This window comes from Bos indicus, chromosome 25, assembly GCF_029378745.1.
Source record: "Bos indicus isolate NIAB-ARS_2022 breed Sahiwal x Tharparkar chromosome 25, NIAB-ARS_B.indTharparkar_mat_pri_1.0, whole genome shotgun sequence".
Classification (NCBI taxonomy): domain Eukaryota; kingdom Metazoa; phylum Chordata; class Mammalia; order Artiodactyla; family Bovidae; genus Bos; species Bos indicus.
Genome location: NC_091784.1, coordinates 33996319 through 34013891, shown reverse-complemented (window position 1 = coordinate 34013891; position 17573 = coordinate 33996319). Strand labels below are relative to the sequence as shown.

General features: G+C 54.7%; 1 protein-coding gene across 10 annotated transcripts in view; it reads left to right on the top strand.

Moving 5' to 3' along the window:
- Nucleotides 1–17573, top strand: part of GTF2IRD1 (GTF2I repeat domain containing 1) — a 120939-nt gene that overhangs the window by 70396 nt on the left and 32970 nt on the right. For 9 of the 10 annotated variants that reach the window (XM_070780017.1, XM_070780016.1, XM_070780013.1 and 6 more), the window contains 8 exons: nucleotides 3713–3760; nucleotides 4886–4951; nucleotides 6013–6196; nucleotides 9621–9670; nucleotides 9885–9941; nucleotides 11632–11715; nucleotides 13201–13384; nucleotides 14104–14132. In XM_070780017.1, coding sequence (XP_070636118.1) covers nucleotides 3713–3760; nucleotides 4886–4951; nucleotides 6013–6196; nucleotides 9621–9670; nucleotides 9885–9941; nucleotides 11632–11715; nucleotides 13201–13384; nucleotides 14104–14132 — 702 coding nt within the window. The remainder of the gene's footprint in view (nucleotides 1–3712; nucleotides 3761–4885; nucleotides 4952–6012; nucleotides 6197–9620; nucleotides 9671–9884; nucleotides 9942–11631; nucleotides 11716–13200; nucleotides 13385–14103; nucleotides 14133–17573) is intronic. The other variant, XM_070780011.1, reaches the window with a different exon arrangement.

Below are 17573 nucleotides of genomic sequence, written 5' to 3'. Positions count from 1 at the left end.
TGCCTGCAGTGTGGGAGACCCTGGTTCGATCCCTGGGTCAGGAAGATCCCCTGGAGGAGGGAATGGGAACCCACTCCCTTGCCTGAAGAATTCCATGCATAGAGGAACCTGTCGGGCTGCAGGCCATGGGGTCGAGAAAAGTCGGACATGACTGAGCACGCACACTCACCCACTCTGACCGTGGGAGCTGAGAATAGATGCTAGACGGCTAGAGAGAAAGACAGACACTTGTGATAATTTAGACAAGAGGAATGATTGGGCAGGTGGAGATTAGCAGGGGGAGGGTGGAGTTCTCCCCCTGCTGTTTTTCAGAAATGTTCAAAACCACAAAAAGTTGAGAATAATTTAATGAATCTCACACGCTCGGCTCCAACCATTATCAACAGATGTTATCATAGGTAATAAGGAATAAGAATTTGAACTTCCTTAGTGGTGCAGTGGTTAAAACTGCACACTTCCAATTGCGTAGGCTGTGGGTTCAATCCCTGGTCAGGGAACTAAGATCCCACGTGCCATGAGGTATAACCAAAATTTTTTTAATTAAAAAAAAAGAAGTATACATAGTTAACATTTTTGAAAAGTAAGTCATTAGAAAGACAAATAGTAAATTATACAAGGTTTCCAGATATGGTGGAAAATTATATTAGTCCTTAAATGATTTGAGTTTGGAAAACTCTGTAACAAGGGCTGCTGGGTCAGGGCAGGAAACTTTAGGAAGAGGGCTGGAGTTTGTTACCCTTGTGTGTGATGTCAAGTTTGGGCTTGATGGGGGGATGGGGACTGGTGGGGTGGAGGGGGGGTGTTACTTAAAGACACCATGCAAAAGCATAGTAGGTGTATTTCAATGAACAGTGCAAAAAAAAAGCTCATCATGTTCAGTGTGAGAAGCAAGTGCAAAAAGATATGGACAATATAGCATTTTTCCAAATTTGAAATGTAAAAATAGTATCGCTAATGTTTTATTAATGTTTTAAAAAATCATGTGCAAATATGACAAACTCCTCACATATATTCATTCCGGCTGGTGGGTCCATGAGGGTTGGTTACCATGCTCTGTATGCCTTGCTGCACTTTTTAATTTTCCCCCACCAAAAATAAACAAATGACTAGAAAAATAAATAAGAAGGCTTCCTACGGGCCCAGATGGGTGGTGACAGAATAAAGGCAGAGCGTCTCTGCTGCTCTTCTGCTTCCGTCTTCCCTGTCAGGAAAAACGGGCTGGAAAACAGGAGAGTGACCTGGACCTGGGAGTCCAGAGCAGGAGGAGGTATCGAGGGTCCCCAGGTCTGCTGTGGGTGAATGGGTCTCCAGGTAATACCTTCGATCCGCTGTCTATAGGATGTGAGAAGTCACGGCGGACAAAGATGAGCTGACGACAGACTTGGAAATGAGGTTTTGCCCAAAGCAAAGACAGGTGGACTATGCCTCAGTCCCAGGCACAGTTCTGGGACGGATGTCTACATGGGCGACCGTGAGCCCTCAGAAAGGACGCCGTGTGGGGTCAGCCACAGGAGTGGGTCGACTCATTATGCCATCAACATTTCCAACTGACCCTGGGCTGGCTGGAGAAGCTCCTTATGACTTTTATAAACAAAAGGGTTTCGACTCTAAACACAGTTTTAAGTAGTGTTTTCAGTTTAAATGAAAGGTAGTTGAGGACTTCCCTGACAGTTCAGTAGTTAAGACTCCCCACTCCCAATGCAAGGGGCACGGGGTTTGACCCCTGATTGGGGAACTGAGATCCCACATGCTACTCAGCACTGCCAAGAAAAAAGAAAAAAGTTATTTGAATTTCAAGCAAGAAAAGGGGGCTTTAGGGGGATCCCAGCCTCCACTGGGGGAAGAGTGTCCTGGAGGGCTCGGTCCCTCCTTGAACATGTATTGGTGAGCCCTTAGGCAGCAAGATTATGCAGATTGCAGATCCCTGGGGAGGAATGGTCCATCCGTCCAAGAAGGATGTTCCCCATGGCCTTGACAGACTGGAACACTGCGCTGAAACGCACAGGAGAAAGTCACAACCCCAGGATTGTGTTGTGGGTTGCGTTCGCTGGGGACCAGTCTCTGAGATGGAGCCTAGCATGTGGGGTGTTTTTTAGGGGCTGCCCTGGGGATCAGCACCTGGGTAAGGCTGGGGACAGAAGCAGGGGAGGGGACAAGGGAGAAGACAGGAAGCGGGGAGCTGTGTGTGTGGAGCTGGGGGCTGGGCTGGTGATCCACCTGGTCACCCTCCATCACTGTTTCCAGGAATTGATGTCATCTCGGAACTGCCTGTCTAGGCGGAGTCAGGTGGGCCCAGCATCCACTGCCCACAACGTACCTGTTTCCCTGACGAAAGTTTAGTCCTAAAGCTCTGGCCCTTTTAAAATCAGGGGCTGAGCAGAGATGAAACCTTCCAGAACCTTCGGGGTTGAGCCCCAAGGCTCCAGCTCGTCTGGTGATCTGAAAAGCAGGCTCCCTTTTTCCCGCACCAAGAGAGTGGGGCCTTGACCACGTCATGGGAGCTCTCCCTGTCACGGGAGTCCCTGCGTCCCTTCTCATCGAGCATCCTCTCCACCAGCTGGCCGAGAGCAGACCCGGGCTCCACCTGCTCCACCCCTCCTCCTCGGCCCAGCCTTGTGGGCTGCAAAGGGGCCGTCCAAGGGTTGGCTCCACGTGGGACAGCACCTGGCAACACAGGGCAAGCTTCCTAAGCCGCGGTTCCCTTCCGGTTGTTTCAAGCGTTGAAAATCCCTGTGCTTTCCTCCAGTGCTGGCACCAAAGAGTCGCTGCTGATGAAGGTCCTGCCCCGGCACCCGACTCCTGTCTGCACTTGTATCTCATCTTGCTGCCAAAATCTGTCGTTCTCTTGAGTTTGCAGCCATCCTTCCCACAGGCACAGCTCCCCTCTCCCTGCCTGTGTCCCTCTCCTTCCTGGACACTTGGATCCGACCCACGTATTCCTCTCCCCAGTGCCCCCCAAGGCCAGTCTCCCCCATCCCGCTTACAGCCTAAGCCCTAACCTCCCGTGTTTTTCCCTGTGCCGTGTCTTTGCTGCCAGTTGGACCCACATCTGGGGACAAGGTTGAGTCCTTGCCAGGGCCAAGTCACCTTGTCAGAGGCCCCGGAACCTTATGACCTTAGATAGGTTCACATCCCCATCCCCTTATCCGTCTCCATTTTTAAGATTTTTTTTTATTTGTATACAGATCATTTTAAAACTTTATTGAACTTGTTATAATATTGCTACTGTTTTATGTTTTGGATTTTTGGCCATGAGCCGTGTGGGCGTGCTGATCCAGGATCGAACCCACAACCCCTGCATTGGAAGGCAAAGTCTTAACCACTGGACCCCCAGGGAAGTCCTGTGCCTCTGTCTGTCTTTATGGCGTCACTGCCATCTGACATCACGTGCTGTGTCTGGCGTCACGCCAGGAGGACTAGGCGTTGTCTTGTTGCTGCGTTTCCTCTGTTCCTGGAGCAGAGCCTGGAGGCAGTGGAAGGAAGGATGGGGTGGCGTGGGGCTGGTCTCCAGGCCACGCATCCCAAAGGTGTCCGGTCTCGAAAGCTCATGTGGAGGCGAGGGTGGGTGCTTGTACAAAACTGGGGTCCCTGATCCCGTCTCGGGGTCACTGTGCCGTGCTCCGGTCTTGGCCTGCACTCCCTGCCTGTCCGACCTCACTTTGGAGGTGCAGAGATGGTGAATGTGGCTGCATGGCTCCCTCTTCTCTTTCAGACAAAGGCGCCGGCGAGGACCCTCGGCCCGAGGAAAGGCCAGTGGAGGGTGAGGCACTGTCCGCTTCCCACTTCTCTCTCCCTCCCTACCCAGGCCTCCTCCCCTCCCGTGTCCCACAACTCCCTTTTGTCTCTCTCCAGACACCGGGTTTGGGAGTGGGTGTCCTATAGGCTACTTGAATTGGGAGGTTTATAGACCTGTTTTCTAGAACTAGGAGGTATGTGGTCAGAGGTAGGAGCAGCTGTTCCTGGTAAGAGAAATTGTAAGACTTTCTTATTTTGTTTTATATACACCCTACTTCTTTCCAGAAAACTTTTAAGGCTGAGGTCTGAGCTTAGTCTTCCTGAACAAGTCGAACTGAGGCCTGAAAGCACAAAATTGGCTTTGGGTCCAGTAGACATGTTCAGTCTCAGGAACATGGCTCATTCCCAGCTTGCAAAGAGTGGGAGTAGGACAGGCAGGGAGGTCAAGGTGAGGATGGGGCTGTGTCTGCCCCTGGAATGGAATGAGTGGGTGTCAGAGGAGGGGAGTGTCTCTTTCCCAATCCCAAAAGTGGGGAGTGTAACTCTGAAATTTTAACAGATGTCTACTGCCATCTGGTGGCAGCACACTCAATTTGCAGGCTTAGTATACACACACTAGTTAAGTCACTGTGCTTGACTAGACTTTCCCGGTGGCTCAGTGGTAAAGAATCCACCTGCCAATGCAGGAGATGCAGGTTCAATCCCTGGGTCAGGAAGGTCCCCTGGAGAGGAAATGGCAACCCACTTCAGTATTCTTGCCTGAAACATCCCATGGACAGAGGAACCTGGTGGGCTACAGCCCAGGGGGTTACAAAGAGTTGGACATTACTGAGCACACATACATACATACATAAGTCACTGTGCTGGTCGAGAGTGACATTCACATAGAAAGTCCCATAGTCATCCTTAGGCCTCAGAACCTTCCATTCAGGCCTGGTGATGCCCTAGACCCGATTTTGCAAGCAGGAACTGTGGACCTGTCTGCAGAGAGGCCACTTCTGAGGAAAGAGGTTATCTGCCATCACCACCCTTCCCCTTTCCAAGGTCTCAGCGTAGAGCATCCTTGGTGCCAGCAGAGCTGGGACACGAGCTGAGAAGCAGGGTCCTGCTGCCGCTGGGGAGGCTCAGCAAACTGCCCTTTGCCTTCCAGACAGTCACGGCGATGTGATCCGGCCTCTGCGGAAGCAGGTGGAGCTGCTTTTCAACACGCGATACGGTGAGCGAGGAGCTGGGCAGGGTTGGGGGTATCTGGGTGTCCCTCCAGCTGCCCTGTTATCAGAGGGACTGACCCCCCCGGCCCCCGGCCCAGCTGCTCCCTGAACAGGGAGGAGCCGGGGGGGCTGGGGCACTGTAGGGGCTGCTGCCCAGCCCCCTCCTCAGCTCCAGACATCCCACCTGGGGAGACTGAGGCACTGCTGGAGAACCCCACCCTCTGAAACACAGCACTGCTGTCTCCTCCATCAACACACTCACACTCATGGTCTGCCTTAGCCTCAGTTGGGAGAGGCCGCTGTGTCAGCTGTAACTGCCCCTCTGTCCCCCACAGACACCCTCATTCAGGGTCCTCAGGAGGATGCACGCATGGCAAGATCTTTCCTACTAGAAAGGCAGGGGAGAAGCCTACTCTTCATTCAGCCTCTGTGGTTGGCCAGGCGCTGGCAAGGTGCTTCACACACCTTCTCCCATCCCGTCTCACAAAAATCCCTGTGTCCTAATACCCATTTTACAGATGAGGGAAATCGAGGCCTGGGGAAGTGCCATGGCTTGTCTGAGGCCCCCCGACTAGTGAGTGGTAGTGCCTGGCCTGGGCCTCAGATCTCTCCAGTTCACGAGGCATGGTGTTGGGCCACACAGGGGGTTGGGGTTATTTATGGTGGCAGAGGGACCTTCCAGAGGGCCTTTCTGGCAGCACGGGGACGAGTGGACTTGGGTGGAGCCGATACCAGGTTTCACCAGCTGTCAGTGGTTTCTCCTGCGCTGCCAAGGCATGAGGGCGTGGACTGAACGTAAGATTGAGGGTCCCGCTGACTTGGATTCCCATCCCCGGGACCTGAGGGATCCCGGGACCTGAGACAAGTCACATCCCCTCTGGGCTCTGGGCTGCTTACCCACAAGACTGAGGCTGACAGTACTTAACCTCTCAGGAGGGTCAGGAAGGTTCAGCTGAGGGCTAAGTTTCAAAAGGGCTCCGGCCCCCCCATGCAGACATGGGAGGTGGGAATCGAGGCTCGTGGCCCCGTAGATCTGGATGGCCCTACAGCAGCCGTATCTCTGCAGCCAAGGCCATTGGCATCTCGGAGCCTGTCAAGGTGCCCTACTCCAAGTTCCTGATGTACCCAGAGGAGCTGTTTGTGGTGGGGCTGCCTGAAGGCATCTCCCTCCGCAGGCCCAACTGCTTTGGGATCGCCAAGCTCCGGAAGATCCTGGAAGCCAGCAACAGCATCCAGTTTGTCATCAAGAGGTAAGGCCCAGCAGGGTCCACAGGAGCCGCTTCAGGCTTGCCCAGCACCAAGGAGAAGTGCCAAGTAGCTGTTTTCCTCTTTAGATTGGGGAAGGCGTTTTTTTTGTTTTGTTTTGTTTTTTTGATGATAGGGCACTAGATGAAGTTTGGCCTCAATCGTGCAGGTACAAGTTTGCCCAGCCCCAGCCGAGGCCTGAAGGACCTAAAGCAACCAGATTGATGCCTCTCAGTCCCCAGGAGAGCAGTCCCCAGCCTGCCTGGATGTAAGACAGGAATACGCCTACTGGCTCATTCTGAGCATCCTCTGGGGGTTGGAGGCATCAGAACTGACAATACCCCATTTTCCCTGGATTGGAAAATCGGGCATTGGCATTTCAGGTGTCTTCTCTTTCCTCAAGCATCTAGTTTTCATCAGCGAGGACCCAAGGAGCTCCATTGTATCCAGCCTGTGTGCCCAACTGAGATATAAAGTCCCTCTGGAGGAGATGGAGGCAGCTATTGAATTTTTAAAAGAGGAGGGAGGGCCTGGGGGTGACCTGTTTCGCTCTTCTCTGTGTTCCTGGGATGTCTTGTAAACTTAGGTTTGGTTTGGTTGAAAGTAACAAGAAAGGGGATATTTAAAGGTTTGCTCTGCCCATGGGAGTAGATGGCCCCCAAATTGGGAGACTCGGGGTGTCCTTCACGCCTCGAGTGGCAGGTTGGCATTGGGGTGCAGGGCAGGGAGCTCTTGTGGAGCCTGGCTTGCATCAGATTAAGCAGGGAGGGTGGTATTCCAGGTACAGATAGTGGATACGTGATTCTTTCCTTCCACAAATGCACCTTGAGTGCCCACCATGTGCCAGCAGTGATGCATCAGTGAATGCCACTGAGTCCTGCTGTTGAGTTGGCTGACCTCATCAAATAAAATCCCAATATAATATCAGGTAGAGATAAATGCTGTAACGCAGGTTAAAGGGGCAGAGAGGGGCAGGAGGAACCTCTCGATGGAAGGGACATCAGAGCAGAGACCTAATGATGCAAGCCTTGCAGATATCTGGTGGAAGAGCACTGAAGCAGTGGGAATGACAGGTGCCAAGGCCCTGAGGCAGGGACATGCTTGTGCCTCTCAAGTCTAGCAAGGTGCCAGTGTAACTGGTGCGGATTGAGCGAGAGAAGAGTGTGAGTGGCGAGACACAAAAGGTAGAAGGAGCTGGATTATACAGGGTCTTGGGCTGGCGTAAAGGGTTTGGATTTTATTTCACATGTAATGAGAACTCACTGGATGGTTTTGAGAAGGGTGGGACCAGTAAGGAGGCTGTACCTGGCCCTGAAGACACAGTGGCATCTTGGACTCAGTAAAGGTGCGGTGGTGAGAAGTCATCAGATTCAGGCAATGTTTTGAAGATGGAGCTGGTAGAATTTGCCAATGTATACGATGTGGGTGTGAGAGGAAGAGGGGCTGAATGACTGAAGGTTGGGGACTGAGCAGCTAGGATGGTGGTGATGCCATTTTCCAAGATGCCGATGATGAGGTTGGAGGTCAAAGTCAAGAGCTGAGGGACTTTCCCTGCAGTCCAGTGGTTGAGACTCCACACTTCTGATGCAGGGGCACCGGTTTGATCACTGGTCTGGGAACTAAGATTCCATATGCTGCACAGTATGGCCAAAACATAAAAAAAAAAAACAATGTAAGAGTTGGCTCTGACTTTTGTTATGTTTGCGGTGTGGGGGAACCTTGCAGAGAGGGATGGCAGGTGGATTATGGGGCTCAGACACAAGGGAGCGGTCGGGGGGCAGACAGAACGTGGGAAGCTGTCAGCATCCAGGAGGAACATAACACGTGGGGGCCATTGGCCTCATCCATCTCCTCAGACTGAGAACTGGAAGTACTTGGGTGGCTCCCAGACTCGTGGTTCTGAGTCTGGCTCTTCCTGTTCCTCCCCTTGACCTTGGGCAGGCTGCTCAGGTGTCAGGTGGGGCACACTGTACCGTTTACAGGGTGGCCCTGAAGGTCAAGGCTTAGCAAAGGGCTTGTCACACTCAGTCAAGATGGTTTGGAGTTCTTTGTGGTTTTTTTAGTATCAGGTTTATTGAAGTTTAATGTTACCCTTTTTAAATGTGCAGCTCTTTGATTTTTGGCGAGCTCGTACAGTCACATGACTACCTTCAAAATACAAAGCAGGACTTCCCTGGTGGTCCAGTGGTTAAGACTCCGTGCTGCCAACACAGAGGGCGCAGGTTCGAGCCCTGGTTGGGAAACTAAGATCCCACATGCTCTGTGGCATAAGCAAAAGATTTAAAAAACAAATAAAAAATTTTAAAAAGATACAGAAGCTTCCCTTGTGCCCCTTTGCCGGCTACCCCAGCTCCCGGCAACCATTGATCAGTTTTCTGTTATTTTGCCTTTTCCAGAATGTCATATAAATGGCATCATGCACTGTGCATCTCACTGGGTCTGACTTCTTTCACTCGGCTTTTGAGACTCATCCATGTGGTTGCCAGTATCAGGAGTTCATTTCTTAAAATAAATGTATATATATACACCAGATTTTTAAATGAATTTAAGTAATCCCAGTTTCCTGAATGCCAAGCGGAAAAAATAATTCAAGTAGAAAAGAGTGATTAACTCTGTCCAGTGGGACCTTTGGGATGTTAAGATTAAGGACTAGTTGGGGTGATTGCAGGAGATAATTGGAAGAGAGAGATTGAGCACTTGAATATATTTATTTTATTTTGGTATTCCTCCTTTTAAAAAGTTAGCTAAAAATACTATTGAGAATATTAGTAAAAAAAAAAATAGCCACTTCTTACTAATTTTACTTTTAAAAAGGGTACATTTTTTTTTTTTTTAAAGGGGACATTTTGGATGGAGATGTAAATGTTCTGAAATTAGCTTCCCCGATGGTGCTCCTGGTAAAGAAACCCCCTGCCAATGCAGGAGACCTAAGAGATGTGGGTTCAGTCCCTGGGTCGGGAAGATCCCCTGGAGAAGGAGATGGCAATCCACTCCAGTATTCTTGCCTGGAAAAAACCGTAGACACCAGAGGAGCCTGGTGGGCTAGTCCATGGGGTCACAAGGAGTCGGACAGGACTGAAGCGACTTAGCATGCACCCAAGCATGGCTGCATGAACAACTTCGTTGAATATACTAAAACCTGGGACTTCCAGTGGTCCCCTGGTTAAGACTCTGAACTTCCCATGCAGGGGGCACGGGTTCAACTCCTGGTTGGGGAACCAAGATCTCGCTCCTGGCTGGATCCTCACAGCTGCCGGATCTCACACCCCCAGATCTGTCAGCAGGACCCTGCCTGGGGCACGGGGACCCCAGACCTGGACTGTCCGGAATCAGGAGGGCCCATTGCACAGATGTGCAGACTGAGGCCCAGAGGGCAGAGCTGGGGAGGCCTCGAGGGGCCTTAGTGATAGCCCCTCTTGTGTTTTGCAGGCCTGAGCTGCTCACAGAAGGAGTCAAAGAGCCCCTCTCGGACAGCCAAGGTACCCTGCCCAGGGTCACGGGCTGGGCTTGGGAAGGGTCCCAGGCGTCTGCCACCGCCCCTCCTCCTGCTTCCTCCTTCCTGGTTCCGTCTCCCCTGGCATTCCCCCACCACCCTCCCCACCAAGTTTGTCCCCACCAGATGCCAACCTCTGTCCCGGGTCCCAGGAGCTACCCGCTCACCCTGGCTTCTCTCCCCTCCCCCAACGCCCCCAGAGAGGGATTCCGGGGACCCTCTTGTGGACGAGAGCCTGAAGAGACAGGGCTTTCAAGGTAAGGTTGCAGCTCAGGATGGGGTCCCCTGTCCCAGTGCCATGACCTTGACCTGGCCTTGGAGGGCCAGGCTGGGGGTGGGAGGGGCTGGCTGCCAACCTCAGGGCCCCCCGAGAAGGGTGGTCTAAGCCATATGGGCAGGCAGCCAAGCAGGGCTGTAGTGTATTAGCTCTAGGGAGAATCTCCGCCAGGCATCTAGGGGTTCAGGGGACAGTGGGGTGTGGGGTGAAGGAGCCACTCGCTGTCAGTCTAGGGAGGCAGCTGACCTGCCCGCTTCGTGTCAGGCAGCCGGCCATGCCCTTCGTGCTTTGAAATCAGAGGAGAGGAGTTGCCGAGGGCAAGGAGGATTCTCCTGAAAGGGAGGACTGTGGCCAGGCCCAGGAGGAGTGGAAGGACATGAGTGTGGAGGGAGAGGGGTGGAGGATGGGGCAAAGCCTGAGCTCAGGGCTGAAGGGGGGACCCTGGGTAAGAAACAGAGGGCCAGGGAGGCTCCGTCCCATCCCTCCCGATGGTGGGGGCTGGTAGGGCTGCTCTGCCTTTTGGTTGAGATCAGATCAGTGGGCTGCCCAGGTGGCTCAGCGGTAAAGACTGCCTGTCAACACAGTGGACGCAGCTTCGCTCTCTGGTTAGGAAGATCCCCTGGAGGAGGAAACCGCAACCCACTCCAGTTTTCTTGCCTGGGAGATCCCATGGACAGAGGAGCCTGGTGGGCTACGTACAGTCCACAGGGTCTCAAAGAGTTGCACATGACTGAGCATGCGTGTGTGTGTGTGCGTAGCATCAGTGGGGGCTGCCGTGACTGAGAGCAGCTGTCCACGTGCACGTCAGAGCAGCTCTGGACAGTGGCTAGAAGTCCCGCAGGGTGGGTCTTCCCTAGGTGGGCCCTGTGACTCTAAGGAGAAAGTGAGGTCAGCCAGACCAGAGACAAGAAGGGCCAGCCCGTGGGGGTGGAGGAGCATGGGGTCCTGGGCCCCAAATCCCAGAAGGGCACCTGCTTAGCACCAAGCCTCTCACTCCTCCCCAGGCCAGAACTTTCTATGATGGGAGAGTCGAGTCTCTCACCTTACCCCGTGGCTGTTCATACTCGGCCCTTTTAGCAAACTGGGGTCCAACTACCCAGAGACCCATCCCCTCCCTCCAGCCTCCCCCCACCTCTCTTTGCCCACAAGGCAGTGTCACGCTGTAATGTCCCCCAACATCCGGGGGCCTCATGGCATGGACTCATGGGTTTCTTAGCAAACACCCTCTGGGTGAGTGAGCGAGTGACCGTGGGAACTGCCAGGCTGGCTCCCTGGCTCCACGGGGTCGTGGTCAGTGACCTCAGCTCCCTGCTTAGCCTCCCGCCTCCCTGCTGACCCTGACCGAGGCCCCGTTCCACTCTTCGTGATGCAGGGCTGCTCCCTTTCGTGGGGTCTCGCCCCTCCAGGTCTGGCTATTGGTGTGGTTTTCAAATGTCAACAATTAACTTAATTTCCGACTCATTGCTGTCGTCGCAATAGTGTGAGTCCTTCCGGAGCAAACACACGTCCCCGTCAAGATGTTAGTGCTGGAGTTCTCCGAGGGGCCCCTCCAAGGAGCTGATAATTGCCCGAGAAGGAGTTCCCCATAATTAGAAAATCATATTCTGTGAAAGTCATCAAGTGCCTTTTCATTTAACAGCCCAAATCCGTAATTGTTTTTCACTTGGCAGAAAATTATGACGCCAGACTCTCACGGATCGACATTGCCAACACACTGAGGGAGCAAGTTCAGGATCTGTTCAATAAGAAATATGGTGAGCCCCAGGGTGCCCCGGACGGAAGGGAAGAGAGGTGGGGCCATGGTCTCCTCTGGGAAGACCACTCAACCCGCATGCAAACATTTCTTGAGCACTGGGACTTCCCTGGTGATCCAGTGGTTAAGACTCCACACTTCCAATGCAGGGGCTGCAGGTTCAATCCCTGGTCAGGGAACTAAGACCACACATGCCACGGATGTAGCCAAAAAACATTACTGCTGCTGCTACTACTACTACTAATAAAACCACTGGATTATTTAAGATGGTAAATGTTATGATATGTGAATTATGTCTCAGTAACACTGAACAGACAAGCTGAAGCAAAGGCGCAAACCAGGGGTGACATGAAGACTCAGCAGTTCTATACTTAATGAATGTGGGGCTCTGAGTTTCCTAGGAGCCAGAGCAAAAAGGGAAATGAGACCAGTTATACCATTTTGATGCAAAGAGCTGACTCATTTGAAAAGACCCTGATGCTGGGAAAGATTGAGAGCAGGAGGAGAAGGGGACGACAGGGGATGAGATGGTTGAATGGCATCACCGACTCAATGGACATGGGTTTGGGTAGACTCTGGGAGTTGGTGATGGACAGGGAGGCCTGGCGTGCTACGGTTCATGGGGTCGCAAAGAGTCAGATGTGACCGAGCGACTGAATTGGAACTGGATACCATTCTCAGTGTCCACGAGATAAAAATTAGTTTATTGCCCAGAAAAAGTTCAGCTGTTTCTCCTTGTCCAAGACGTGGGAGATTTCCGCAGGCTTGTCTTCGTAAGCGGGCTACCCGGGACACTGAGGGGTGTCCAACCCTTGGTCCAGGAGGATGCTTCCGTGGTGCACCCTGCCTAGGCAGGGAGCCATGGATGTTCATGTCAGCCTGACAGTGGGTCAGCAGTGGCCTCAGGACAGCCCCCAGGCTGTCAGCACAGGCCCTGGGATGGACATGCCACTGCTCTCTGCAGAAGGTGGGCAGCAGAAGTGAGGCCAAGCCCCAGATATGGAAAGAAGGCCCTGAGGTCTGAGCCACACCCTGGCTGGCTTCCCTGCTCCCACATTTGATCTGCCCTCTCTGGCCAGGCCAATCCAGAGCCAGGGTGAGGCGGAACCTCACTGAGGGAGGAGGGTCAAGTGTTGTAGGGAAGGACCAGGTGTGCCCACAAGGTACCATCTGCAAGATGGCTTTCAGATTCTCGAGCTGTGAGGCTGACACGTTAGGAGCAGTCTTCTCCCCAGCAACTATAGCCACACATCCCCCGCCTGCTCCTCAGCCCAGCTCAGGCACAGACCCACTCCACAGCCCCCTAGGCCCCCCACTTCCCAGTCCCCTACTGATTGTGCCTGTCTGTAGCGCTACATGGTACCTCCCATTCCCCCATGTACAGGGGTGTATCACACTCATATATGCAGAGCACCCCCAGCTGCTGACAGCACACCAGCCCTGCCTGTGGCTCCCGACAACACTTCTCTGTCCCTCTTGTCCGCAGGGGAGGCCTTGGGTATCAAGTACCCAGTCCAGGTGCCCTACAAGCGGATCAAGAGTAACCCTGGCTCAGTCATCATCGAGGGGCTGCCCCCGGGGATCCCGTTCCGAAAGCCCTGCACCTTTGGCTCCCAGAACCTGGAGAGGATCCTCGCGGTGGCTGACAAGATCAAGTTCACTGTCACCAGGTACTCAGGGAATGGGGGAAGAGAGTGGAGGCAAGGGCCAGGAGGGGCCTCACATCGCGGACCCTTGGCCTGGCCTTCGGGTGATCCTGCCCTTCCGGCGGGACAAGGCGGCTTTCCCAGCACCACCTGGATCCTGGGGGTTGGAGGAGGGGGCCCCGCAGGCCAGCTGGGGTGCACAGAGCCCCAAAGAGATGAGACTAGGTCCCCCGCACCCCCATACACCATAGCAGGGGCAGCCTTCATGGGCCCCGTCTCCCTGCCTTGGTGGCTGCTCACTGCACTCCTGTTCCCCTGGGAGAGAGGCCTTTGTCCCATGTCAGAGGGGAGGAGACCGAGACAAGTGATGTGCATGGCACTGCGGAGCTGGCAGGGCGGTGCCAGCAGGAGACCCTGCTCCACCTGGTACACAGAAGCCCTGCCGACCGTCCCAGCATCCCAGGGTCCCGAGGTCCCGTGCACACAGAGCCCCAGACATCCTGTTAAATGCAGTTTCTGGGGAATTCCCTGGCTGTCTGGGAATTAGGACTCGGTGTTCTCACTGCCAGAGTCCCGGGTTTGATCCCAGGTCAGGGAACTAAGATCCCACAGGCCACACCATGCAGCCCATTTCCCCCCTGAACATTGCAGATACTGGTTTAGCTGGTCCGGGGCAGGCCCCACACATTCCTTGCAAGCTCCCAGGCTCTCGCCTGACACTCCTGTCTCTGTTTCTTTTCCAGGCCTTTCCAAGGACTCATCCCGAAGCCTGGTAAGAGGTGCTGGCTGTGGGAGGGCCACTTGGCGTAGAGGGGCAGGGGCGGGCCATGGTGCTAGGGGCAGCGGCCAGAGCAGAGCTCACCATGGAGCGCAGCTTCTGGGGCCCTGGAGCAGGAGCCCCGCCATGTCTGCCCTGGGAAGTGGCCCCGGGGTTGGGGAAGCGGGAAGTAAGGTCAAGTTAGAACCGGGACCCGGTTCCTGCAACGCAGAAAGGGATGGTGGTGGGCCACAGGTGACTTTTAAGCTTCACCCAGCCAGGATTCAGGAGAGAAGGGCCCGGCTGGGTCAGTGACCCCCAACTTCCCCCATGAGGGTCCTTGCTGAGCGGATAAGGTTGATGGCAGGTGGGTTCCTAACTTCAGAGAGAGGAGTGTCTGCGTGGGAACCTGCGAGCTTGGTGGTGAGATGTGGGTAAGCGTTTACCCACTTTGTAAAACGCCTCTCCTGGCCCTTCTCAAGACATCCACTCCCGTCCATCCTCCCCCAGGCTATGTCCTGGCCCTCCCAAACCCTGAATGAGCAGAGGCTGTCCCCGCGCAGGTGACATGATCACCCAATCAGCACCTAGGGATGGCCCAGGCCTCCGAGGAGGTGGCTGCCTGTGCTGAGCCCAGAGCCTTGCTGCCTCTCCTCTCCTACCCAGAGCCACTGGCAGCCCCAGGCCCTTGGGGAGGCTGTGCTGGGAACATAAAGAGCCTGCAGTACAGGAATCTGAGGGCTTCTCGGGTGGCTCAGTGATAAAGAACCCGCCTGCAATGCAGGAGATGTGGGTTCAATTCCTGGGCCAGGAAGATCCCCTGGAAAAGGGACTGGCTACCCACTCCAGTATTCTTGCCTGGAGAATTCCACAGACAGAGGAACCTGGTGGGTTACAGTCTGTGGGGTCGCAAAAGAGTCAGACAAGACTTAGTGACTAAACAACAACAGGAATTTGATGTTATGGCCCCGGCCACGTCACTCACCACCCGTCTCTGTGCACCCTGACCCTCCTGCCTGGACCTGCTCCCTGCGCCCTGGCCTGGCTTGGTGGGCTTCTGGGTGGGCGTGACCTGGAGGGGTCAGACTCACCAAGGCGTATAGTGATGTGGCAGCTGCCATTGGCTGCAGGGACCCCCAGGAAGAGAAGCAGAGGGAGGGGTGCTCAGAGAGGGTTTCAGGAGAGGAAGGCTTTGATGGGGCCTTGGGAGAGCCGGACTGGAGAGCCAGGAGAGGGAAGGAGAAGCAGGTGGTCAGATGGGTGAGTAGGAGAGGTCCAAGGTCCACACCCAAGGTGTTTTTCTAGAACTCTTAGAGGTGCCATCGGATGATGTCAGTAAGGTAGAGACAGTGGCCCTGGAGGAAACCTTGCCAAGACGTTTCTGGGCATCAGACCCAGTGCAGACCGCTTCACCTGGGTCCGTTTTACATGTGTTTCTGGAGGTCCTTCCTGCCATCGCCAGACAGTGTTCTGGGTACCATGGTTACAGCAATGGACACACACAGGAGGCATCTCGTTTACTCCTTCGATCTGGGAGTTTGGCACGCAAGTCCAACTTTCAGGGGGAAACTGAGACTCGCATCTCAGTGATGTGCCTGCATCACACAGCCAGCAGGTGGCCTGGCTGGCCTCTGGGCCTATGATCTGCAGCCGGTCGCCCCCATGGGGAGGTGGGGCCTGCGGCTGCCGGGGTCTGCAGGACAGAACACGGAAAGGAGGGCCCAGGTGCTCGTGAGGACATCACAGGCCCATGGATCCCCTTCTCATCGCATTCCCGGGCCCATCCCTGCCCTGTGACTGTGGCTGGGCTATGGACCTGCCTGGCTCCAGGGCCGTGGCCAGTGGCCTCTGGTCCACTCGCCTATCCCGAAGCAGGGGCCCCGCGACCCCGTCAGCACTTGTACTGAATCAGCTTCAATCTGCTGCCCGCCCCGACTTCTGTTTCTGCCCGGTAGGTGTCCGTGCTGGGCAGTGTCCATCCTGCTCCTACGAGCGGTGGCCGTGGGAGCAGACAGGCCTCCCTCTGCTGGAGAAACACAGCGAGGCGGTCCAACGGCCTCCCCCCTACACGCCCTGTGCTGCCCAGGGCTTCCTACCCAGGCCCTGTAGAGGCCTGAAAATACAGCAGCTCCCGGAGCGGGCATGTGTGTTAATGAGTTGGAAAACGGAGCAAGAAAACGTCATTTCTGACCCCTGATGTGTGCTGGGCTATGAGTTCAGCGCTTGGCCCTGTTACCTTTTTCTGTCCCTTGCCCGCCCCCCGCCTTTTTTTTTATTGCGCTGGGTCTTCACGGCTGCGCACGGGGTTTCTCTAGTTGCGGCGAACAGGGGCTCTGTGGTGCGCAGGCTTCTCATTGCGGTGGCTTCTCTTGTGGAGCACAGCCTCTAGGGCTCACGGGCTTCAGTACTTGCAGCGTGTAGGCTCAGGAGTTGTGGCACACAGGCTTGGTTGCTCCGCAGCGTGTGGAATTTTCCCCGACCAGGGATTGAACCTGTGTCCCCCGCATTGGCAGGCAGATTTTTATCCACTGTACCACCAGGAAAATCCTTCTGTCCCTTTTTATGGGTGAAGAAATAGGCCGAGGGAACTTCAGTGATTTTCTCAGGATGCCCAACCCTTAGTGGAGGAAGCATTGACCCCACACCTGGCTCCCTGCTCCATCGGATGCCAGGCAGGTGGCACGTCATTCAGAGCAGCCACCAAATAGTGGCAAGTCGGGCTTTGGGGAGAAATGCTGGGGGCAGAGAGGCAGCCAGCAGCCTTCACCTCCTTCTGGGGGTGACCTGTTCCATTGGTCACGGCTCGCCCTCCTGCAAGGGGGTTTTGATGGTGCATATTCCTGTTTGAGCAGCTTCTTGAATCCCAGCCTTTACCCCATGGCGGCCACCTGCCCCCCATTTCTCTGTGCCAGTCTGCCCACGCACCCATCAGCCTTCCCCGTAGCCCCTGTGTATGTAGAGAAGATCAAAGTGTTAGTCACTCAGTTGTGTCCGACTCTTTGCAATGCCGTGGACTGTAGCCCGCCAAGCTCCTCTGTCCGTGGAATTTTCCAGGCAAGAATACTGGAGTGGGTTGCCATTTCCTTCTCCAAGGGTATCTTCTCAACCCAGGATCAAACTCGGGTTTTCTGCATTGCAGACAGATTCTTTACCGTCTGAGCCACCAGGGAAGCCCCTTGGAAATGCTTTCTCTGCCCACATGGTACAGGAGAGGATGGCAGACTGCCTGGAAGAGGAGACGGAAATGTGGCCCTGGCCCCGGGCCTCGGAGAGGGAACTGCCAGTGCCTTTCCAGGCATTGACTTCCGGGCCAGGTGTCAGCCTGGAGGGGCTGGAGCTGGCCAGCTCTGCGCTTACTCATGCCACTTGTCACACTGGGCTGGGAAGGCGTCCAGGCTCCCAGGGGCCTCCAAGGGTTCACCAGAGGTCACTGAGTGCCGCTCCTGCCCCAGAAAT